General features: G+C 41.5%; 1 protein-coding gene across 1 annotated transcript in view; it reads right to left on the bottom strand.

Annotated features, from left to right (window-relative positions):
* LOC134536446 (nose resistant to fluoxetine protein 6-like) overlaps positions 1 to 23,228 on the bottom strand; it is a 50,084-nt gene extending 26,856 nt beyond the window's left edge. The window contains exons 1-5 of the mRNA XM_063376161.1: positions 23,072 to 23,228; positions 7,266 to 7,453; positions 4,902 to 5,122; positions 2,664 to 2,743; positions 1,513 to 1,727 (exon numbers count right to left, since the gene is read on the bottom strand). Coding sequence (XP_063232231.1) covers positions 1,513 to 1,727; positions 2,664 to 2,743; positions 4,902 to 5,122; positions 7,266 to 7,453; positions 23,072 to 23,228 — 861 coding nt within the window. The remainder of the gene's footprint in view (positions 1 to 1,512; positions 1,728 to 2,663; positions 2,744 to 4,901; positions 5,123 to 7,265; positions 7,454 to 23,071) is intronic.
* Between the last annotated feature and the right edge of the window lie 3,282 nt (positions 23,229 to 26,510).

Genomic DNA, 26,510 nt, shown 5'->3' on the forward strand with positions numbered 1-26,510 from the left:
GGGTTATCTCCTCTGGAAATTTTTAAAAATACAATCCTTAAAAAATTAAGTTTTTAAACTAACTAGGAACTTTAATGGTTTTATTAATTAATACTTTAAAATTATAACAAATAAATAATAACAAAAACTTGGTTTTAAAATTATTAAAATTTGAATAAATTAAGTCAACGTTAGATAATGAACAGGGGCCAAAAATTTAATGACAAAAATTTTACATGAAAAAGGTGAATCAGTAAAAAATAAAGGCCAGCGTAGGACCCCTGGGAAGCGTACAACGCGAGATGATACTGCGATGGTTTCACTTTGCCATCTGCAGTATGATGGTAGAGAGACGACACCGTCCATTTATGGACCTAGAATTGAGATATTTATTTAAAATGAAAAATTAGTTAGGTAAGGTTAGCAATATTACTCTATGGCCGTAAAATATATAAATCCTTACAAAAAGGTGCATTTTCACGATTAATAATTAATAATAATTTGGAGAACTTCGAAACTGTTTGGGTGTGACTCTCATCCCTGTTGACTGTAGGCTTCCTTTAATTTGGTGTGCTCTATATTTACTGCGCTCTGGTGACTACTTTATAGGCCCGTCTACAAAAGGCCGAACATGTGGGCGGTCAATGACCTTATCCTAACGCGAATAACGTCACATTGCCGCACGAAAAACTGTCATGTCTAAAATTGTGATGTCCGATGTCAGATTCCACTGATATATAAAAATATATCATTGGAGCGCAGTAAATTTATAGCGCGAAACTAAGTTTTATTATTAATTTTGTTTAGTATTTTCATCAGTTGTAAATAATGAGTACGCAGATGTTTGGAATAGTGAATCCTGTGGGAGTTCAATAAAATTCAGTTATTCGGTAAGGCAAAAAAATATTAATTACTCTAACAGTTAAAATTATAATTATACTAAATGTTATAATTAAACATACAAAAATGAATTTGTGTGTTCGGCCTTCGAAAAGCGCCGGTTGCAACCCGACAGCATTTGCCGTTATCTTCTGCTTATCCCTGTTTTGAAACAGGAATCGGAAACAGCAAATGTCATTGGTGATCTGCTTCTATGCTACCAAATGACACATAACGGGGAAAAAGATGTTAAAGTTTTCCAATTTATTTGGACCAGGGAGATTCCGACCATAGCCCACACCACCCATGGACCATAATACAGCGATCAGTTTACGTCGAACAACAATTGAGGACATTGAAATAGTAGACGGGCCACGCCCGAGAACAAGCAAAAACCATCATCTAAATCTCAGGAGAGAGAAAAAAAAGTGTTTAGTTAGGTGTATTTATTTCAAGAAAATTGATTTAAAATTTGGTAAAACGTAGAAGTGGTTCAACACTAAAACTGGAACTTTCTTTTATGACTTCATCAAGTCGCCATTCGTCTTAAAAAATGATAAAAATACACCATATCCCAAGGACTAGCGCCCCCCCCCCCCCCCCCCCCACTCCTCCTGCTAGCTGGGGTCCTGATTGTCGTGGACGTGTCCTGACCTGCTCTATGGCGTCGCCGTTGAGGACGGGCCCGGTCATGGTCTCTGCGCCGCGGTGCCCCACCACGACGACTAGCAGCGCCGCGACGCGCAGCCCGTCCAGGCACGCGAGGTGCAGGTGCGCGTCTCTCGTGGGCGGCTCTGATAGCGTCCCCCAGTGGCGCGTCAGCGAGAAGCTCGTTCTCCAGCCCACGCCTGTTCTTCCTCCCTGCCCGTCTGGTGGCAGGGCGTGCACTACGTCCAGGGGCGCAACAACTCAATTTCCAAAGGGCGGGGGGGAATATACCATTTTTTAAAGAATCATCGATCCCCCTTATTGAAGTGGGGAGTCCGGGGGTCCTCGCCCGGGGAAAAATTTGTATTTCAAGGTGGAAAATGGTCCTATTTAAGCAGTTTTATTATCTAAAAATTGATTACACAGCACTTTCTTTGCCCCTGTTTTCTACCACTTCAATGTTTCAGAAAGGGGGGGGGGGGTGGCAAAATACCCTTCCCCCCCCTGGTGTTGCGCCCCTGTATGTTCCTGAACTATACTTCAACCAGAAATCAGTTCATGCGGCTACTGATTACACACACACACATACACACATAGCCTAAATATAATCACTGTAATAACAATTTACTAGCGTTCAAAGTAGCTTGGTTTCTGGGTTGTAGCGGCGTCCTTTGGCGAATAATTCACCAACTTTTCGGTCGACATTGCAGTCGCCATCATCAGGGAGCAGTTACCAGTTGAGTAGGTAACTGCTCCCTGATGATGGCGACTGCAATGTCGACCGAAACGTTGGTGAATTATTCGCCAAAGGACGCGGCTACAACCCAGAAGCCAAGCTACATCAGACAACGGCCATGAAAGCCTGCGAACATTATTTACTAGCGTTTACTTGTGTGCGAAAACAGTTCATCGCCTAGAATACGTCGGCCTATTATGCTTTAAGGTCTACACAGTAATTATTAGGGTCCGTTCAACCATGGCCCGGAAGAGGAGACCTTTGATCAAGATACGTTTTTTTTACAATGTATTGGAGACAATGTGCTCATCATATCATAGTTTGAATTTTGAAAAATTCAGTTTGTCTTGTTTTTGTGAAATGGGTCACAAGAGGTAGGTATTTGTACTTGCAAGTTGATACATTCAGTGGTTTTACTTACTGTGCACATCAAGCTTAGGGCTCATGTTGTCGTAAGCTGTAGACAACGCTATTATCGACAGCAGAACGATGACAGCAATCCTGTAAGAATATAGGCTTCATTATTAGGTTGCTGTAAGAAACATATGTAGTTAATGGTGATTAATATACTCAAGCATATATAACAGTCATGTCTGCTGTGAACCTAGAAGATTAATATTATTTAGCCAGTGGATTATTGCAAGGTTGTTTTTTCAATGAAGGGTCCTTTTGCCGAAATTACATAGCCGACAAAGAGCTGTAATAGCAAGTCATGAAAACATTAATAGTTTCCAAAAAGATTACAAAGTTCGACGAACATACGTAATGCAAATGAACCGGCCAAATTTACGTGAAATTTGTTTACGAAATCTTCAAAACGTTGAAAAATACTAGTCCCCAGTCATCGTGATATCAAAATACCTTATTCGAAATGTTTCTACAAGACATAATGTTTCGTGTGAAAATCATTGGCTGCATCTGAACCGTTCTGCTCTGATACTTCGACGATGGTATTCAAAAGTTGATGACTTGATGTAAGCTTTTAGACATACGCCATTGCTAAGCACATGTATGTCTGTAGAAGAAAACTACAAAGAACCCAAAAGACAAAAACACAAATTAAGCAAAAAATTGCTGTTGTCAATAGGATATAAACACCACATAATATTCCATAACAGGAATATGGTCAACAAACAAAGAAAAACAAAGAAAAATGGACTAACAGAACGAAAAAAAACCCCACAAATGATGACAGCACAAAAATATTGTACCCAAAAAAAATTCTGCACAACAGTTGAAACGAGACAAAAACACGACAAAACGAAAAGACGAAACAAACACAATAGTTTTCCAAAACAGAAACAAGTGATGTTTCGGGAACTGCTATCTGCTCCTGTCCTCAGGCAGAGACGCACATGGTTCGAAAACACAGGTGATGATGGACTAGTGATTATGTCATCATCATAATCACCGCGGCTACGACCGTAAACATACTTTCAGTTGTGTGTGGAGGAAACTGGCAGTGGCCTGCACTTTCACCTTCAATCGCGAGCAGGTGTTAGCGGGGTGAGCATTGTGTCGGCTGACAGTAATGAAGTCTGAGGGGAAGCTACTGGTGCCAACCCAGACCACAGCTGTCACATCACAATACCTCACTATGGGATAGGTGGTGTGGTGAAGCAGGAGAAATCCAAGATACACGGTGGGGAGGGGGGATGGAATGCTCGATGGAGCTGACCATGGACGCAAATCTGTAGGATTCACAAGAGGGTGATTATGCGCGTGGGTTTTATCCGATACAAGTCATCTCCCGACAGAGTGCTTGTATGTTCTACACTGTTTTCAGTTTGGCCTACGTGCATACTATAAGCAGAAAACTTAAAAAAATATATGTACAGAAAATGTTTTCCATGAAACATAGTCTTGACGTTTACGTTTACCAACCCTGTTTAACGGCCACGTGAGCAAAACGCTTCCTGAGCCCTGGTTGGGGGGGGGGGGGAAGACAGCACCCCCTCCCGCTCCGTGCTATATATTGTGTTTTAATAGGAAGCAATATTAAAAAAAATAGATTAAGACTGTGTAGTTTCGTGCATTTACAGACTTACGTTTATTTGAAAGGTGTCCTTTGAATCCTTTAGTTTCATTAAACAAGCCATTCGTTACTAAGCCAAACTCACCCAGACCCCCCACATCATTCTGTGGGCCCCGTTGCTAGAAGTCATGATGCCCCCCACCCCCTTTTTTTTTCTAACAGAAATAAAATAAATGTTTTTTTTTTCCTTTATGTACATTGTTTTAGTTATATATATCTCTTTTAACCTTTTCACAATTATTTTTAAAACACATTAAAACTAGTTTTATGCCAGTGTTTCGATTGTCAACGTAAATTTATTTCGAATAATGGCAAATAAATGAGCGTAAGTGTTCTGCATGGTGTCACGTCAATTGGTGGTGGTTTTGTTACTCACAGTTAGTTGTAGACTCATGCACGTTCTGTACGCACAGGCACAGCATATTCCGAATAATAAGTATTACTCTGGTGTAATATTTCATCGGTAACTAAATTTAGGCCTTACTGTTTAATTGTTTTTTTTATTATTTATTTAAAATTGTCTACTTTTTTTTTTTATGTTTTAAGTTTTTTTTTCTTTCCTTTCGCAGGCCCCTAGACCCGTGGGCAACGGTAGCACCGGCCGTGTGGGGGCCCTGGACTCACCAGGCGGCGGCGGGCGCTGGGACGCCAGTGTCGACCTCCTCCTGGGAGCAGCAGGCGGCCTCGGGCACGGCCACCTGGACCTCCACGTGCCTGTTCAGCTCCGGCGCCGCGGCGAGCAGTGCGCGCAGCCAGGAGGCCGTGCCCGGCGCGCCGCACGCCGCAGGCACGCACACGGCCGCGCGGAACACGTCCCTCCGCACCTGCAGCCTGCTGCTCGGCGCCTGCCATCACAGGACATGGCAATCATAGGTGCGCCCAGACATTTCCATTAGGGAGGGGGGGGGGGGGGGGCTGCTAACTTTTTAAATCAGAAGCTGAATTTAGAATGTTAAATAGCCTAAATACATTCACTCGTTGACTTGATATTTTTTTTTTGTGCAGTATCAATGAGATATGTTTACTAGTTATATATTTATATCAATATAATTTTAACAATCTTGAAAATGTTTTTTTTTTCCATAGACAATGTTTAAAGTGTACTTACACATTTCCCCCCCCCCCCCCCCCCCCCCCTCGAATTTCCAATAGCTTGGTCCAGATCTACCTTGAAATGAACTTCTTTTTAGTGAATGCAAACACAGCAATTCAGACAACAGAAATTTAACAAACCTCTTATATATATATATTTTTTTTTATTTGGCCATTTTAAGGGACCTCATGTTTTAAATAAACTAAGGCGGCTGTATTTCCAGAACGATAAAATGTTTTAAAATATTGTTAATTAGCATGCTGCAACACTGAAACACAGTTTGAGTGTCACAGTGCTAGGAATATACGAATATTAACGAACGCATTAGAGAAAATCCCGATCTGAGTGATTACATTAGGGGGGGGGGGGGGGGCATGGCCCACCTGCCCCCCCCCCCCCTGTAGGCACGCCTATGCATCAAATCCAGGGCCGGTGCAAGGTAAATAGGCGCCCTAGGCGAAAAACCTTAATTCCCCCCCCCCCCCACCAACGGACACCCAAAAAAAAATTTTTCCTTGCCTCAAAATACATCAACAATCAAATGTAAGCAGGCTTGTGTTTTTTTTTTTTTACTTTTTTACTTATTACAAATCATAAACAGGTCACCGTGGACTTTAAATAATTACCTATATCAATATAAACATTCCAAACTGTTACAAAAATCCATTTTCATCTATTTTCAATAATCGTTAAACATATTATATCAGCTGTTATGTGTCGTGCTGCGCCGCCCCTAGCTACTTGGCGCCCTAGGCGGTTGCCTGGTTCGCCTATATGGACGCGCCGGCCCTAATCACATCATACAAGTAACTGACTGCAACGACTGTGTCGGATGGCACGAAACCAAAGTTCACAAAGCCAAAGGAAAACCTTATAGTATCATCTGTTTTATGAATTTTTAACAAGACGGGAAGTAATGAAAGAAAAATTCACTGTCGGAAAATCAGGTACAAATCCGTGGTTCAGAATTGTTTCAAGTATTTCGCCCTTTTTATCGGATTCGTTTCGTTACGTAGTTTTATCATTTCAATCAGCAAATCGAATGATCTGCTGCTCCGGCAGCGAATTCTAATGGCGAGTGTGTAAACAATACTAAATCCAGACACGAAATTAAACTTACAATTTTTTCAAAATAGTTCTGAGCCCAAATATACGCAAATTGAGTTTTCAACTAAATGTATTTGACGCGAATCCAACATAGTTTCCGCACCCGCCACTACAATTCGCTGCCGGAGCAGCTGCGTCAACTATCGAGTCATTCGATTTGCAAAGAGAAATGTTGAACTATATAACGAAACGGCTCCAATAAAAGCGAAAAAATACTTCGATAAAAATAGTATACCCTGGCTTTGAAACCCAATTTTCGATAAGGAATTACATTGAAACACTACCAATCTTGTTAAAATTCATCAAATAGTTAATAATATAAAGTTTTCCTTTGGATTGTGAACTTTAGTTCACGCCATCCGCTGCAGATGGCAGCAACGTTCCATTCCATGCGACTTCCGTTACATTCACGAAATTTCTCCTACCAAATGCTGTGTACCGAGATCTAAGATCAATGCATGAATTGATTTGTTTTGTGCATGCGAATGCTATTGCAGAATTATAGTTTGGTGTTACCTAAGCATACAATTGAAGAATTATCCCAGTAGACACCCACAGAAAAACATAATAATTGCGCTCGATTCAAGCTGTTAACAATATAATCCCGCGTAATCTGGCAAGATTTTTTTTATTCTTAATCAAATAAACGTTTTAAAATATGGTTACCTACACATATTCACTCAAACTAGTTCAGCTCAAACTAGTGACACCGAACATCACAGACATACAGACCGCTACACGGATTGCTGTGCTCCCCTTTTCCTTCTAAGATGAACCACTCGAGTTACCTTGAGCTTGTCCCAAGCTGATCCTGCCCCGACGACCGGGTTTTTCGGCTGGAACTGGACCCTGGCCAGACAATAGCGACCTCGAATGCCGTTCCCATTGTCGACGTCCAGACACGCGTCGAAGTTGCCCAGATGGTAAATCGCGCCGGACGTGATGCTGTCGGGAAATTTGGCCGACGAGTCGAACACTGCAAGTGCAAAGATTCTCAGATACTACTAGAATATCTTACATACACAGTTAACAGTTCACTGTAGGATAACATTAATTTAGGCATCCGCATTATGTCACTTCAGTTATCTGACGTACACAATCCCAACTTGTAATCGGGGCAGCAGTTGCAGTAGTTATTCTCGCGGCGTTCTGAATACACGGCACCCGACAGTGGGAGACATTCCAAGGAGTCCACCTAGCCAGAGGTGTATTTTTGTTTGTGAGGCGGGATGATAAGTGCGACGCTCGCTGGTGCTTCTGGCCTGGCATCGCCTCTAAGCGCAAGGCTGTGGCCCGGCACGCAGTCTTCTCGTCGTGCGTAGGGCGACCATGAGATTTGTTCGGTAACCACAAAATTATATAACAGATTCAAACAATATTAACTAACTGGCGAAAGCTCCCCAGTAGTGTATAATAGTTCCTCCGAGGACAGACTGCAGGCTGTGGATTGTGAATGGATTCAATGGCCGATTGCTCTGACGTCATTGAAACCTGACCTTGACCTTTGACATTGACTATGACCTTTAACCTTGGACTTTTATCGTAACGAGAATTGCAACATAAGGGGGTGTGGTGATAGATGGCGGTAAGTTCTAGAAATCAATATGGCGGATCCAAGATGGCCGCCGGGGTCAAAGTCAAGGTCATCCAAGACGGCCACTGTGACGTCAGAGCACTCGGTCATTGAACCCATCCACAATACACAGCCTGCAGCCTGTCCTCGGAGGAACTATTATATACTACTCTCCCCTTGCTGAAAATTTTATTTTAAAAGTGGTTCTTAGGACGATTTCGAAGAACGACTACCTTTCGTAGCGTTACCATGGCGTGACTTCCAGAAATAATTTGCAACTGGTACCTTTGAATGTATATACTGTATAGAAGTCGCCAGCCCAGGTTAAAATTTCTAATACGGTTTTGAGGTAGTTGGTTAATTCACCGCCGCAATCGCCACCATCTCTAGGGCATCGACTTGTGGTGGTCCCTAGCGGACAAGTGTCGAACTCTTCAAACACCCCTTCCCCCTCCTGCTGGAAAACCTTGAGCTGCAGTGAATGATGGGTGGGGGGTGCGGGGAATGACAGCGGGCGACAGCGCTGCGCTCTAACGTGTAAATAACAACTAAGACGATACAGGGCGTTACGGCAGCGCACTGCAGCGGTGAAGTTCCCAAGCTGCTCATCATGCGCTTCTGAAAAACGTAGAGTAAATCCTATCCACTCGCGACTTCTATACAGTATATATATTCAAAGCTGGTACTCATGTACCCGCGAGTGCTTAAGATCTCTGCGCCTAATTTCTACTGTGATACCGCCCGCAACACCCGTGACGCCGCGCGCTGTACATCCGCGCGGGTTAGTGCTTCGGGCTGACTTCGGAGGTCATCGGTCATCGTCGGAAGTCCGCCATGTTTTTCCTCCACTAGCAGCTAGGGACGACTGGAGAGTTGTCGGCCGTTTGGGCCGTTGGACAAGGGAAGCCTAAGATGTTCATCAAGTTTTGTCCCTGCCCGAACACGCCCGAATATTCACCTTCGGCCAACCTCGGGTTTATTTATATTTCTCTGTTTATTTTAATGTAGCTATACTAACCTAACTCACCGTGCATGGTGTTTTAAAGTGTTTTAATGTAGCTAACCTAACCGACCACTTATAATATTTGAATTCATTTTTTCTGCGCAAAAATAAAACAAATCCCGAGGTTGGCCGAAGGTGAATATTCCGGCGTGTTCGGGCAGGGACAGAACTTAATGAACATCTTAGGCTTCTCGTTGGACAATTGGTTATGAATACTCCCCCTTCAATCAGAGAGATAGGGAGAGAGAGAAAGAGAGAGAGAGGGAGAGAGAAAAGCACAACGAGGGACAACCGATAAGGCAAAGCCACACCGCAAAGCTGCGCCCAGGAATCGCTAAGATGAGTTGGAAGTTGCAATCCGGTGAGCCACGCATTTTTTTTTATATAAATGCACTAGACTCTGGTCTTAACTTGTCAAGATTGAATAAAACGGTTGACAGCCGAGTGGTAATTGAGAGTCGGTCTGAAGTATTCGGTGCTGAGCGTTCAAGAAAGCGAGTGAGAAAACAGAAGTGCGTAGTGGCGGCAGCTAGGACATAGGGTACGAAGACAAGAAGACAAGGAAGTCTGAGTACACCCGCGGTTAAACTGACACTAACATTTTTCCTGCGGTGGTGGGAATATTTTTTTTTCCCGGGTAGGAGTTGTGAATAAGTAGCAACGCCGGCAGATGTAATGCAGATACGCCGGGCTACTGGAGACGGACGAGAAGCAAAGAAGCGAGTGGAGTCCGCGAACGAACGAGTCTCCAATGTGTGGAACAGCTAGTGTTTTGGCCTCGAACTGCCTTGCGGTGAACCACGAGTTGCAGCGGTCGTTGCCGGATGACGCCTTCGCCATCGGAGCTGGACGTGTCACGACTTGTCTGAACGAGCCCGTGGGGTGCTGTTGGGGTCGCGGTCTAGACACTGCTCCCTGGACGCCGCGGAACGAGTGCCACACCTAGTGGTTAGCCTTGAGGTTGGAGACCCGAGTGAGTCGGGGTGGGAAGTAGTACACCAGTGGAAACGAGTTACATTACGTACTGGCGAGAAAAGGCGAGCTCAGACTGCATCAAGTTCCGCAACCCGTTAAGTCTCGTCTTCATTACAGGTACTTCATGTCTGACAAGGCAACACTGTGAACGCACAACAACGTGGCATAAATACAAGGGCCTTAATACGAGCGAACACTACGCCCTTGCTCATCGGTGGGGGATTATTTCCACAACTGCTGACACGCGCATCCAAGGCATGGTCCCCGCCCAGAAAACCAGCTTTTTGTAAGACTGTAATATTCTCTCCGCAATTTCGCGGATGCATGTGAATTCTGATAACTATTACAAATAATATTGAATCTGCATTTCGGCAGACGTTTTACAATTTTTAACGGTACCAATTATATAATAGCCTTTTTTTATATTTTAATGTTATCAGCCTCGTTGTTTCATGTATAGTTGGCAGTAATAATATATTTACTTTGGATTGTGTTGCCAATATAATAATCTAATGTTAGTTGAGACACTTAAGCTTTAATTATTCATATTTGCCCTTGGTTTCAAATATCTTTTAAATGGTATCTCGGACACTTAATATTCTTGTTAGTTTAGTTTGTTTTTAACAGTGTGCCTTGCTGTCTTGAGAACACTCCTAGTTTCGAGTCACGCCCCAGCGTATGGGTAAGGACGTTTTGACCGCCCGTATTAAAGCCCTTGATTAATGCCATGTTGTGTGTTCACAGAGTTGCCATGTCAGACATAAAGTACCTGTAATGAAGACAAGACTTATGGGTTGCAGAAAGATTGTCTTAATTACAAGAAAGATTTATAAAGTGTGCCAAAATATCGTGTGCCCAATCACTTTGTTCTTCACTCGTGCTAACGTTTCAAGTTTCTTGTGTTCCAGTCTCGTTAGTAATAAGGGTGGATTCACAATTGTACATAATTTTTTCGTTTCATGGTACATAACCCCAAAACTATCTTCAACTCAAAAGTGTGTTTATATATATATTATTTATTTATATAATCTCGGTCGAGTTCGTTAATGGGCAAAATCCGACCAAAATGAGTGGAAATTGGGAAGAATTTTAAAAAACTGAAAAATTGCGATAGTAGCCTTAGTATGACAATTATCTCATCCGTATGAAGTTACAGTATCTCGTTATAGCCATAATTACATGTTTTGATACGATCAAACATAACTGTGAGGGGTGGAATAAACATGGGTTGGAGGACAAAATAATTTAAAACTCCCTTAGTAGGCACACAATCAAATCCGTTTGAATTTTTTGTTAACCTCATTAATATTATCTAAAATTTTGTCTTCCATACTATCAACTCCGTTCTTGTTTATTTCGAATATTCTAAAAATTGTCTAAAATAAATTTTGATACGACCAACCATTTATGCAAGGGGTGGAAATAACAACGGTAGAAGGGGGGGAAAATCTCCTTTAGTAAGTATACTGTCAAATCCGATAAAATTAATTGTTAAAATCCTAAACATGAATTATAATGTTGGCTGAATTAATTTTTGATGAGAATAACTATTACTGCAGGGGGATGAAAAACAGGGGTGAATTATAAAAAAAAAACTTCCTCACTACGTAAAATAACAAATTAGTTCTAACTTATTGTTAAACACTTTAAAATTATCTCAAATTCTTGGTCCAAATCAAATTTATATATGACTACTTATTAGTGCAAGGAATTAAATATAGTTTTTAAAGGTAAACGAATTCATAACTACCTTAGTAGACATTGTTTGAAATTCGTTTTAAGATCTTCTATGCTGGATTGAAGAACATTCGAAATATTTACACTGCTTGGTATATGAGAAAATGTGAACTGTATAAATTTGGAATATTGGAACACATATAGGATGTTATATACTAAAAGTTTTCAAAATGTTCCACTAGTTTCTAGAAGTTAATCGAACGTCCCAAAAGAAATAAGTACTTCGGAATCTACTTGCACCTGTAGTATGTGCTGAAAGGCACAGTATTTGGTTCGTAACCCGATCGCAATACCTTAAAAATTATGCCAAAATTAAACAGGAGCCAAAAGAACGATTACACAAGTTACCCTTTGCTATACTAGGGAGCAGAAAGGGAAAACTGATTTGTATCACAAAACATCTTATCATTCAGGGATCACAATTTAATGTCCCTTACCATTCTCACATCACACAAAGAATAATTAGTTAACAGACTTTTAACAAGAAAAGGAGTTCAAGGCAGACTAAACTTTACGAAATACTCTGAAAAACATTTAGGTACGAGAGTGTTAAGGTACAAGCGAGACTGAACAAAAACTAGGACGTTAGTTGCAAAGCTCACACACAATGAAATAAAGCTACATGCCCTCAGGTATGATAAAATAACAAGAGCAATGTGTTAAATATTTCACATTAAATTTGACTATGTGTTATTAAAATAGCTTGGCTTTTGGGTTGTAGCCGTGTCCTTGGCGAATAATTCACCGACGTTTCGATCGAAATTGCAGTCGCCATCATCGGTGAATTATTCGCCAAGGACACGGCCACAACCCAGAAGCCAAGCTACTTCAGACAATGGCCGTGAAAGCCTGCTAACATTATTATGTGTTATTATTCTGGTTTCAAAACACTAAAAAAGTATTTAAGGGTTCAAATGCTGAAAACATACGGTGCAGATTAGTATAGTATTAATACAAAAACATGAGATCACATAAAAATAAACTTTCAAATTGAGCTACCACGGTCATACGACAGTCCCTCGACTGTAACATGCCTCAAGGAGGCGAGATAACGAACCATGTCCAGTGTCAAACCAGGGGAAACAACCCCCCCAACCCCCTCCTTGCAAACCATCCCTTCATGTTCCATCCCATTGCCCCTCCTCCGCCTCAGCCAGCGACAGTGCGACATAGTGTTGAGGTGAGCTACGAGCTGTGCCTTCACGACACACCACGCCACGTGAGCGCCTGCCCTTGAACGCCAGCTCGAAGGAACACCTGTACTTGCCGATACCAGGAAGTCGTTCCACGAGTGTCCTAAGGCCTGCACTCGCTGTTTATCCTCATTATATGATCGGTCATTTCCTGCTTGGAGGTTTTTTTGACGTGACAACGTCTAATAAATCGATGAACGCCGGCTGCACGCAAGAAAAAGTGTCCCACTACGGATGTGTTCTGTTTGCTCATTGTACGCATGCGTGGCATCTCTCTTCATGCCCATTGTACGCATGGGTGGCATCTCTCTTCCACTCGATTGGAACAACCATCGATTTGACTTTTCAATCATATTTTCGTCGTATGAATTATTAATATTATGTAATTTAACGATCGTCCACCGATTTTCAGCACAATCGGTACGGTTATTTAAAAGTAATTGTTGAAGATTCAAATACGTTTTGAACCAACAATGGTTTTTTACAGTTACACATAATAATTCAAATTACACCCGGGATCTTTTGCAGAATGTTTTAAAAAATATTGTAACATATTATAAATAAGTTTGGTGTATTTGGGATGCGTATTTGTTATAAAATCGTGTTAATATTATACCCCTACCGTGAACAAAGTTTTTATAAATATATATATATAACATTTGAAACTACATTACCTTGGTATGGCCTCGTGGGCGTGTGGTTAGCGTACTTAACTCTTAATCTAACGGTTGTCGGTTCGAAACCTGGCAGCAGTGAAATTTTTTCGTACTTGTAAAAATAAATATGGCGCACGCAACATTTCAAAAGTAATAAATATATTTGAATTAATGAATGCAAATAAAAGTAAATTTATTAATTCAATTGCACATTTCATTTCACTCCTTTGTATCCATACAAAATAGTGATAATTCAATAAAAATGATTCAATTTTATTCATAAAAGTATGCAGAGGTAGATTTTATCATGCAAAAGATTGAAAAATTTAAAAAAAAATTCTTCCTCAAAGAATATAATATTTTTAATGCCTAAATGGTTTGGTTGCAATAACTTATTACGGCTCAGTCTCAGGCCGAATATGATATTTCCTTTTCTTCTGGATCAATCATTTCATCAATGTTTTGTTATGACGTTGTCACGTTAAACTATCGTCCGTAAACCGACTTTACAGACAACCAATTTTTTTTTCCCACTCGTATCTGTAATCATGTCGGCAACTCAGGTATGCCCAGGAGCGTATGCTGAATTTAATTCTGGTGAGATGTATAAAAAAGGGTTTGGGGGGGGGGGGGGGGAAAGGGAATAAAACCACTTTGCCAGCTGTTTGATTTCAAATTCTTTCCATTTGTTGGTGGGGGATGATAGAATTTTTAGGATTTCTAAGGGAGGGGGGGATTATGTACTACCCATCCCCCCCTTGCGCAGACCCTGATGCGTATGATCACGTGTAGGACCATCAAAACGACAGTATTTTCACTGTATTTCATTGTCATTCCTGCGTCGGAGAATCCTGTACGCCGCGCTTAGCTTCTGGTTTTAATATTTCATCTGCAAAGTGATGTACGAAATGATAAAAAAAAAAAATCCTGGACGAACGACAACTCATCACTTTAATGGAAGTCGGCCGCTGCTTGGCTGATTTTTTTTTTTTGCAAAGAGCGCGCGAACTGAAAGCTGTCACATGTCTGGGAGTCTGTTCACTAACCTTTTAAGGTGCACTCATTTCGAAGTTAAGGTCAGTAGACGTGCTACCGTTGTCAAGTGTTTTCTGAGCGATTCACTGTGCTCTGGTCACCTTGTCATTGCGCTTCCTACTGTCATAATCTAATAGCTGGGCAAAGGTGGCGTTAGATCATTACTGACATTTACTACAGAGTTTAAATGGTGGAAAGGAGAAATAAAATGCACAAAAATTATGAAGAAATAAGACGCGAAATACAAACTTCAAGAGAAAATAATTCTAAAACAAATTTAATGAGTTGAAAATATTTTTCGAACAGTTTAAATTTCAAAACAGATTATTAAAATAATAAGTTAAAAATTATAAAAAATTAATCATATGGTTTTATTACATATAATCACTTTTAAGCTCACCTAGGTTACATTATACAGTAACTATTGGGACATTTCCCAGAAATATTTATACTTTAAAATATGGTTAATTTTAACTGATGCATTATTGTGTATTAAACTATATTTATAAATACGATTATTTTATTTTTTGTGTGTCAATAATGTAGTTTGTATTTATTCATTTACAAGATTTCTAGCAAGAAAACTGTAAAGTCCAATGCTTAGTGATTTCAGGACTTGAAAAAACCTCCGAATTCTTCTCTTTTACTCATTACCTAGTGACCAGCATTACAAAAGTTCGCGGCAGTGTTTCAAAGCATTAGTGGTTTTTAATTGAGCTAAGGAAAAATAAAATTATAAATGCGTGTGATCCAATGTTCCCGAGAATGGAGAAAAAAAAAACTAATTATTTGTTTGATACCGGCATGTTTGAAAAACTTCAGTTGTTTACATGCAAAAGTTGTGTGTCAAGGTGGCCAAAATGCTGTGCCACCCAAGTCTTCTCGCTCTGGCTTGTATTTCGTCAACAACAGTGTTTTGAGAATACCATTTCAAGGACAGTGTTGTTAGGACAAACCGAGAGATATGCTAGTGCTGTTGAGGCTTGGGCCACACGCCGAGTTCGTTATGTCATTTTCCTGCCATTAACATAAATTAAAGGATGTTTATGTTAATTTATCCCCATAATGCTCTTACATTTGTTGTTGGATAACCGATTTTCTTGCCAGACATTCCATTAAACGTTGTTTTCGAACTGTTAAATGTCGCACAAACGATCATAATTATGAACACAGGCGTGATTTTTTTTAATGCTATTAGATAATATATCGTAAATACACTTAGCAGCAAAAAAAGAAACGTAAAATTTGATTTTTCCCATAATTCTAGTAAAAGCTATTTTTTTTTAATTTGTGGGTTTTATAGGTTATTTAAACACAGTTTAACATAAAAATTCAATTTATTAATACTACTGTACAAATAAATTATAAAGGGTAAAAATAAGAAATTTACCATTTTTGAAACTGGTCATTCTTGCGGTATGCGGGTGGTCATTATCTTGCATCAAGGGCGTTGCCAGAGGGGGGGGGGGTTAGGGGTGGCAGTTGCCCCCCCTAGAGCCCTAGAGTGTAGCCAAATGCAAAAATAAAAACATACTTTTCCCATAACTTGCCCCCCCCCCCCCAGGCCATCGGCTGGCGACGCCCTTGCCTTGAATCAAAATGAACCGTTCACCAATACCTAAATGGAGCAGATGGGATCACTAGACACCCAATGCACTTCTGGGCGGTCAGAGCCTCGTAGTCGATGGAAACAAGCTCATTGAGAGCCGAACTGATTGCCTTTAGGAAGGCGCGGGTGAGTTCACAGAGTCTCGGCTCGGTCTGTGCCGTTCAGACGATCGAGAGAGAGAGAGAGAGAGAGAGAGAGAGAGAGAGAGAGAGAGAGAGAGAGAGAGAGAGAGTGTGTGTGTGTGTGTGTGTGTGTGGGTGTGTGTGTGGAGACGACCCGCATACCGCAAGAGTTTATCGCACGCGAGAATTGTCGCACGTGAGGACTACAGCTTCGGACCGGCCTGCACGTTCTCATTGGTGGAATAATGTGATGAGACGTGCTAGGCATCGCAATCCTCTCTCCTAGTCACTTAAATCAGCTTCGAATAGCTTTTCGTGAAGAATGTGTTGCTGTGCCGGTGGAGTACGTTCGAAATGTAATTTCTTCTAAGCCTGACAGGGCTAGGACCCTTCACCGTGCAACAGGAGCTAACTCCCCTCATTAGGAGGCCATCCCTTGTCAGAAAATGAAGAATTATAAGTTTTTAATGAAAGATTAATCCTATTTTTATCCTTTTTTAATTTTCTGTAGAGTATTATCATTTTTTATTTATGATAGTATTTGTTTAAATAGCCTATAAAGAAACTAATTCCTACCATAATTTAAAAAAAAAATTGATTTTACTAGAATTATGAGGGGAGGGGGAAAATCAGAGAGACCGTTTTTATTTGCTGCTGAGTGTATCTGTTGAGAAATTTTGAGAAGAAACTTAAAAAGCAAGAGAGCTTCCGTAGTGAATTTACAGGTAAATAGATCCCTCAGAAACAGCGATGACAATGAAATGAAATAACGAACATTCCGTGTGTAGGACTGAGCCTTAATTGTAGATTATGTTATCTGCACTTCTCTCCGGTCATCTGCTAGGTTACGTCGTCCTCCCACGTGTGTTGCTTGTCGGGGAAATCTCTTCTACTCTCGCTTGTTTCCCGCGCCGGGACAACAGGTGGGATAACGGAGGAGGGTGAGGGGAAAGAACAATGGGCAAAACACCCCTCCCCCCCCCCCACCTTCCCCGGCCCAAAGATCGGTGTGCCCTGATAACTGATGTTGGCTTGTCTACATTTTTTTGTCCTTGTCGTAACTGCCTCGTTGTTGTCAGCACACTGTTTATCTGTGATGTGACAATTTTATTTTTCTGACTGATTCCACGGAATCATCTCTGTGCTGTATAAATGTGTTTGACATTTCACATCGGCTGATTTTGGCTTGTGTTTGTGTATTTATCTTTCGTGTTCATTCTTGAGGTTACTATGTGACATACAGTTAAAACCAGCAATGGCATTATGTCCATAAAAATCTTTTTAAATTAAAATCATAGACATTCAATGAGAAGAATTGGCCATTGACACGATTCGATAACCTTAAGGTTATCTCTAGCTACTGAAACTTCTTAAGCATCAAAATTGAGAATATTTATTATCTACGTGTAATTTAATTTTTATAATGTATTTTCAAAATTGGGACTACTTTTATTTTACTATGGCTACTGTGTACGGGTTTACGTTGCTACACGTGGGTCCACCATTTTTTATCCACATTTCCGTTTCATCGACTTCCGTTCCATGTTCGCGAAATTACTTCTACCAAATGCCGTGTCCTCATACCGAGAGCTAAGACGTTCACACGTCAACAATAAAACAGTACCGACGACGGGAAGAGAGAGACGACCGTGCGTGCAGTCGATGTCGAAACGGACCGCTTTTAAGGAAGTAAGTGGTGTCGATTTCTCGACGTAGGGAAGCGTGGCGTCTCGAGGGGACGGGAAACGACGGGAAACGACGGGAAACGACGGGATGACGTCATTCCTCGTCAACACTCACTCGGGGCCCGGTCGTCTCATCGCCCGAGCGGGGGACAATAAACACATCTGTTCTTTCACAAAATATTCCCTTTGGAATCTAGTGGCCAAGAAAGGAACCAAAGGCCAGGCAACATGCCTAAACAGTTCGTCATTCAATCGTACTTATACCCTTTTTCAATACCTTTTTTCAATATTTAATGTAAACGTAATTTATTCAACTTTTAATAATAATACAATTTCTTAAAATAAATCAGCAAAAACATCGGTTGAATTTAAGTTCCTGGTTGGCTAAAAATAAAAAAATGTAAGACATTATTTATCATTTATTTCAGAGGAGGACCAAGGTAAGGTCCCTGTTGGGAAAAAAATAACTGACGCCCCCTTAAAAGCAAATGGCCCAGGACCGCAAAGTCTCCTTGTCTTGCAGCGAGAAGTGTGTACTCGCCCACGGGAGAAGAAAAAAAAGGGGGGGGGGGCGCGTCGTTTGTCCTGGAAGCGTTTGTTCTGAAGTAGCGAAAAACGCCTTGCTGGTTGGTGAATGTGAGCACTATTTAATTGAGAGAAGAAAAAAAAGAAAATCTTGAATAGAGAAGTTATTTATCATCTATTATGTTTGACTCCCTAGCTCCCGCGTGGTGCGGGAAGGCAACGACGAACCACTGCGGGATCACCCTGCCAAGAGCAGGGCCATCCGCGACGCTAATAAATAACTCTGTCGAACCTCCTGCCTATTATCTATTGCGCAACTTCTCTAACGACAACTAACTATTATGGCCATAACTTGTGATTTTCTATCTTATCATCGTAAACCAAATCTTTGAAGCTCAAGCGGGTGCCTTTTCCTCCTTGTGCCAAGGTTCCCCTCCCCCCCCCCCCCCAAAAACATATTTTTTGACGTGACAAAGTCTAATAAATCGATGAACGCCGGCTGCACGCACGAAAAGACGTCCCGTTACGCACATTATTCCGTTGCGCTGTGTCCCGTTACGCACATTGTCCCGTTACGATGTATTAATTCTTTTATTATTAAATAAAAGTAGCATCTGTCTGCGAGTGCAGTAATAATAGGTTATGTTAGATATTTGATTACAGTTTATTTATATGAAAACTTGTTCATAATTATATTTAAACGAAAAGTTAATGTGGTTCTCATTGCTTATTACAACAACAATTTCGGCAATAAAGGTTAATTATTCTCGCATTTTAAAAATCTGATTACTAGAATAATTTCAAGTATTTATTATTTTTTATTAAAATAAAAATGATTCAATTTTATTTATAAAAGTATGCAATCATTTCATCAATGTTTCGTTATGACGTTGTCACGTTAAACTACCGTCCGTAAACCGACTTCACAGACAACCGATTTTTTTTTTCCTCCCTCGTGGCGGCCCTGGCCACAAGGACGTTCGGGAACTCTCGGCAGCTATTGGCTGCCACCACCGCGGCGCTGTCTGGCGTCTGCGGAGCTCCGGAGTTGCTCGAGGACCTCTGTGACCTCGGCGTAGGCCCTCTGTCTCCGGGCATCGCGCGCGTGTGCATTGCTGCGGTCAAAAGCTCTCTTAAACCGCAACGTTCGCGGACCACGGTCGACCCGGTTTAAGCGATATTTTTTTTCCCCCCCGAATTACCGAACGTCAGTATTGTTATAACGAGAATATTTCAAAACAAAAAAAAATTAACATGCAATCATAGAGTTAGGAACTCTAAGGAGACGGCATGCCGTGACGTAGTTGAAGTCGCTTATTTTTTTTTTTTTTACTTTCCATCGCCATATTGTAATGCCCATATCATTGCGTAAATGGTGCTCGACCACGGCTGATGATGATTGGTTAAGTATTGATCCGAGCATACTAGAGGCGGGACCACAAGGCAGGCCGGAGGGCCGGCTAGCCAACGGGTGCGGAGCGGTCCATCAGTGCGACACGCCTAATCGGATTAGCAACCCCTCTCCCCGCCACAACCCCTCTCGCCGCTTTCCCAGAGAACTCTCAGCGGCTCTGGAGGGTTCGGCACGTTTCCAGAGCCCCACCTGCGTGATGTGACGTAACTAGGACGCCGATGTTCTGGGAGCTTCGGGTGTCAAGTCGACCCTAATGACGCCACACGTCAAAGGGATGTGAAACCATTCCAGAAGGAGGCTGAGGAGTATAACCACGGTGACGCCAGCCTACAAGGCAGAAAGGCGATCCCTTGATGAGCGGAAACAAACGACGAGCGACGAGCTTGGTTGTGCGGAGACTGGTGCATCGGGACGAGGCAATGTTATGGGATAGATATCCGCGGTAAGAGTCGAGCAATAGAAAGAGCATCTGTCAAGTGAAGCTCCAGTGAGAAGAGTAGACTGTGGACTAAACGAACAAGTGATTTATTAGTTGACATACATTTTAATTGTTGTAATTTATTTAATAGTAAGTAGTAGTTAATGAACGAACCTGTATTTAATTAATTTGGCTTTTCTTTTCTACCGGTTTTCCCACTCGTAACAGCATGAATTCGAATCTCTGTCGTTAAAACACAATTACTTCAATAAAACACAGTTATTTAAAACTGTTTTCACGACGTAGGCGCAACGCTTCAGCGAATGTTCGGAGCGTCTGACCAACATGGCTCAGACCACGAGCTAACGCAGTTATCATCTACTCGTGCAGACGTAGCTATCTCAACGTATTCAATGGCGTTTAAAACAAGTTGTAGCCTAATAAGCTGCTCTTTGACAAGAAAACTTTCTTATTAGCGTCACTTTTTTTAATTTTTTTTTTTTTTTTTAAGTTTCTGACCAACAAACGCCCGATGCCACGCGAAAAAAAAAAATCCGAAAGCGAGCGGTTCGATGTGCCGAACCGACCAATGCCGGATTAAAGAGCGCAAACTGTACCAGATATTTCCCAGCAATCCCTTGCTACGCCCCTACTGACCAGCTATTGGCGTCATGGGTCTTCACTAAGCAAAAAATATTTTTTAACAATTCAGGCAGGAAAATAGTACTAGATCTGAAGAAAAATAAAGTACTACAGATTGTTATTTCCTATGACATTATTTAGACAATTTTTCTATATGTCCACGCATACATAAATGAACTCAAAATATAAACACTGAACTAACAAAAAAAAAAATTAAAAGAAAAAAAAAAGGCAAAACTCTACTTAGGTGTTGAAAACGTCTTTGATTTTAGGCATCCTCTTTGCAGTCTAGAAGACAACAAATATCAGAATTGCAATTTTTACACTTGACACATTTATTGTTTTACTATGTGAAATTTACTATTTAAAATAATACTTTTATATCAGTAATTGAATTTTTTATTTATACTTTCGCAGTGTTCTAACGCACAGGGAAAACACTTATTTTTTAAAGCTCAGCTTGTTAAATTAATGAGTTCTTCTGAAATAGTCAAATCTGTAGCTCATAAATATCTTCACCAAAAAGAGTTTAGTGTTTTTTTTTTTTATATAATTTACTTCAATTGAATGTCACTGCTGAAATTGTGTGGTTTTAGTTGATAGTGATTTTAAAAAGGCACACAACAGCTTTGACTAACTTTGTTAAAATAGGAGATCTCTACTATAGTATTTTGTTTTAACATACTATATTGGTGTGTGAACGTAAAAGAACACTAAAACATTATATATATAAAAAAAGAGTGAGTGCAGTCCACGAATGACGGAAGTGAAACTTCTAGCTTATTAGGTACAGATACAGGTAAATTATTAGTATTTTTTTTAATGAACAAGAAATAATTATTGAGAATATTAAGGATGCGGTTATGATATCAAATTAAAAAAAAATTTAAAAAAATTGGCGTAGAAAAACGCAAGCAGAGTTACGATAATTCCATAGCATCACTGCTGCGTCATTTCTTACCTCTCCTTTGCCGTCTCTCCTTCTGGTATTTACAACTAGCATATAGCGTGCTCCGCTATGTAGGTACCTATTCCCCCACCCTTTCCGTCATCCCATTCGACAGCTAGCGCATGCGTTGGAGTGGCGTCGCCGCTGACGCACTCTATATAATGTTCTACGGTCTCAGCTCGCTCCAAGCTGTAATGTTATTATTAATGTGCCTCTGGCTAATAAGGACAGCATGTTTGAGGTATACCGTATCTTTGCCATTCCTTTTTTTTTTTTTTCCTTCTTCCACAGACTTTATCATTATCTGTTACTCGGAAGTTCACGGTTCCTCCACCACGTGCCTAAATATTCCCCTCGTGCGATCGAAGTTTTGAAAACTGCAGCCCCATCTCGTCAGGCAAGGCCGGGGCAAGGTAAATTGGCGCCCTAGGCGAAAAACCTTAATGTACCTCCCCCCCCCCCCCCCCCCACCGGACACCCCAAAAAAATTTTTTCCATGCCTCAAAATACATCATGTAAGCCTAAGATTTTGTCAACAATCAAATGTAAGCAGGCTTGTGTTTTTTTACTTTTTTTACTTTTTTACTTACTTATTACAAATCATAAACAGGTCACCGTGGACTTTAAATAATTACTTATATCAATATAAACATTCCAAACTGTTACAAAAATCCATTTTCATCTAGTTTCAATAATCGTTAAACATATTATATCAGCTGTTGTGTGTCGTGCTGCGCCGCCCCCAGCTACTTGGCGCCCTAGGCGGTTGCCTAGTTCGCCTATATGGACAGGTTCATATAAAAAAAAGTTTCCTTTCTCGTAATTAACCATTTTCTAAGTCAAATAAAGGTTGCTACAATGCTCCTTTGTAGTTATATGCATCAACTTGTACCAATTAACTAAAGTCCAGTAAATGGAGAATGACCCAAATTGGTTGGGTGCCTAAAAAAGACCGGAAAATCTCAAAATTTTAGTATCACTTTCACGATTTGACTAAAAATTGTTTATGTAGGTCGTCAGAGGAAGCAGTGGAGGGTGTTGATTGGCGACGGACTCACTGCGCACGGCCCACAGGCGGAAGTCTTGCAGCTCGGCGAGGTACTCCAGCACGTCTGCCCGGCAGCGCGGGTCGGCTAGTTCCCTGGACGCCCGCACGGCGCGCTGCAGTAGGCCTCGCGTCCCGGCGAACAGCAGCAGCAGCAGCAGCGGCGTCATGACGCCGTGTGACGCCTAGCCGGTCGCCGCCGCAGAAACACACTCTCCCTCCTCCCTCCCTGCAGTCCCGGTCTGCGGAGTTCCACCGGGCCGAGGTCACACCGGCTTTTCTTCGCCACGGGCGGGAAAGAAATTTAAAAAAAAAAAAAAAAAAAAAACACTAATCGTACGAGGAAAAGTCTGCGTTTCATACGTGCACGTTGTACCCACAATCGGGTCGTGTATTTTCCAAAAACTGGCCATCTCCCTCAGAACAGTTTTGCGAGAAATCGAGGAAAACGGTTTGCTCAAATTCTACGATGTGGCGTTCCAAGACGGTTTATTAAAATGAATATGGCAACTTTTGTAATAAACTGCTCCTTATTCACTGTGGGTTACCATGCAATTTTATTTTCTAGAACAAAACCTTTTGGAAATACACGACTCAATTTTAAGTCACATTCTCTAGAAACTGAGTAATAAAGATCTCTATTTAAAAAGCTTTTATTGATAGTGAAGAAAAAAAAGTATGTATAGTACATATTGTATACCTTATATCTCACACTTTTGTGTAGTCTACAAAAAATTAATCTGCACATCCCTCTAACCCATCACCCAGGGCAGCCCCTCCCCACTTTCCATCCCTGTCAAACGGTAGAACACCTAGATGGAGAGTTTCCGAAGCGGACGGCCTGCCGTGCGGAGTTACTTATAGGACCAAGAGTCTCCGAACCTTAAAGCATTCACCAACCACATTAGTCAGAATGCCACTGAATCTGTCATCACGCACCGTCGTAGCCAATCAGTCGCGTCTCATCAATCGTATCCCATAATGCTCCACCTATCCATACCCCGTCATTACCTCGCCGATCCTTCCATCACTGTAGCCTGCAGATCCCGACCAAGCAGAATATCCCAAGTTCCTTTCCTCTACACGTCACACTGAACCAAACCAATCCTATCTTCTCTCGTCGCCAAGAAGTGTATCCCAACAGTAAGTCTATCATTGCATCCCACTAATCTCTTCCGAGCAGAGTATCCAACCAACACAAACTTCCATAACCAAATCTCATAGTTCACAGTATCCTCAAAATCTTACAATCTTTATTTCACAACAATTTCAAGCAGGACATATATTTGATAACATGACCAGCATTTATTTTTTCGAGTATTCATTTTGCAGAATCAGGTTTAATCTGTAATATATATGTATATATACTTTTTTTTAACTCGAAGAACCAGGTGTGCTAGTTATATGTAGAGTCCATGGATGTTTTAGACACAAAAACATTTAATGTAGGTGTGTAAGAATCCTATTAAATAAAAGTCATAATAAATTAATCTTTAATTGTATATTTTATTTGTTTTCTAAAATATTATTACGATTTTATTAATGTGGCGAGAACTGGGTTCGTAATGGATAGCCAAATTAAGTTTTTATTACACAGTTTTATTGATTACTAATATTTACAACACTAATAAGTAATCTTGCTAAAAAAATGCTTAATCACCAATTTCTCGCAATTAAAAAAAATGTTTACTCCCCAGTCACTCGGTTTCTACACACCGCACCCCTCGCAGGGCCGCACCTCTGGCGCAACTCTCGCCGCAGCACCCCTCGTGGACCTCCGCCGCGGGACTCCGCCGCCGCCGTCGCACTTCCCTTCGCCGAGGTTTCCCGCTCGACGCCTCGCCCGGAACTGCTGCGGAGGTCGGCGTCGAGGCTTAAATAGGGTCCGGCGCCCTTTCCAGAACCGACGAGCGTAGTTGGGGCCAGTCACGTCATCCCGGGCCGACCCGACGCCCGAACAGTCGAGAAGGGCGTCGCGTCGGCAGCTCGCGGTCCGTCCAATGGGAGGGCGATGCGAGTGACCAATGGCTCCCCCACACTGGAGTGCTCAAGGTGGCATGTGGGCTTGTGCAGAAGAGTGGGGGAGGAAACAGCGTCTCCGCCACAAACAAGCCAAGCCCGCCTCTGCGCACAAGCAGACACTCAGTCGACGCCGCGGCGGTCAGAGCTGATGGCACCTGAGTCGAGGGTGCTTGGTAGCGACTCTCGCTCGGGTAGGGGATGTTTTACGCGTCGGGAAATCTTCCTTTGGGGCTGGAAGTTGTTTCGTCTTCTCGGCGCAACACAACAAAAATACTCTCCCTTTTCAGTGCGCCCGAGGGCGTGTTCCACAGTCGCACAAACTCCACATTTTTGGCCGCGTGTTTCAGTTGGCGTCTCGCCTGCAGAACAGGACGGATTCCTGCTAGCCTTGAGACTTCGCGAGGTTTTGTGCCGAGTTCTGCATTGTTCTTCAGGAGTCCACCTAGCGAGGGGTGTATTTGTGTTGGTGAAGCGGGATGATAAGTGCGACGCCTGCTGGTGATTCTAGCAGAGATATCGCCTTTAAGCGCAATGCTGTGGACTGGCGCGCAGTCTTCTCGTCGTGCGTAGGGCAACTAAGACATTGGAGCGGCAAAACATAACATTATACGTCGGAGAAATGAATATGAAGGCGTAATTCAAGTCCTTCGAGTGCTTTCAAAATCTGTAATTTGTGTTTCATGCCTAAATATATATATTTTCTTTGAAAACATGCATTACAACCATTTTCCAACTTCTAAAAATACAGTTTTTAAAAACGAAATACAGAAACAGATCTAATCATTCGTCTTCGGCGTTTCGTGAACAGAAACCACTCGGATATGTTGAACAGTTTTAAAATCGCGTAGTTTTTTCTGAATTTCTGCACACCGTGTGTGTACCCGGGTCATTGCTCGTCCTGATTTCTGTCTTTCTTAGTTTACCGAAATCACTCCAGGTAAATGGAGGGACGGTTCCTTAAGTGGTCCAATACCGATTCGATTACTTACACAAACTCTCGTGATTTTCACAGCGTTTGTAGTGACCTTTTGTCGAAGAGTAGAAAAATAAAAACAAAAGAAACCTGTTGCACATTTTAAAGGCTGGTTTTCAAATTCCTTTAGTGGCATTGTGTTCTTAAGATGATGGTTGAAGCAGACACCTACGGATCTTATGGCTGTTGGTCACGGAAAGTTCTAGAAGACATGATGTTCCTAGTTTCTTCTTCCAACTTTTTGTGTCCTTCTATTGTTTTATTTATTCATTTTTTAAACACGCGTTTACAGGCGCAAACGAGTATCATTAACTTCCAAGGTGCTGGCTGTCATTCTCACGAAGTGCATAATAAGGATTTTTTTTCAGGATGATTATTCTACTATTCTATTTTTATGCATAATTATTCTGCTAGGAAATAATAACTCAACCCGTTTTCTTATGTTACCTCCAGTCCG

The sequence above is a fragment of the Bacillus rossius genome, chromosome 11 (assembly GCF_032445375.1).
Source record: "Bacillus rossius redtenbacheri isolate Brsri chromosome 11, Brsri_v3, whole genome shotgun sequence".
NCBI lineage: Eukaryota > Metazoa > Arthropoda > Insecta > Phasmatodea > Bacillidae > Bacillus > Bacillus rossius.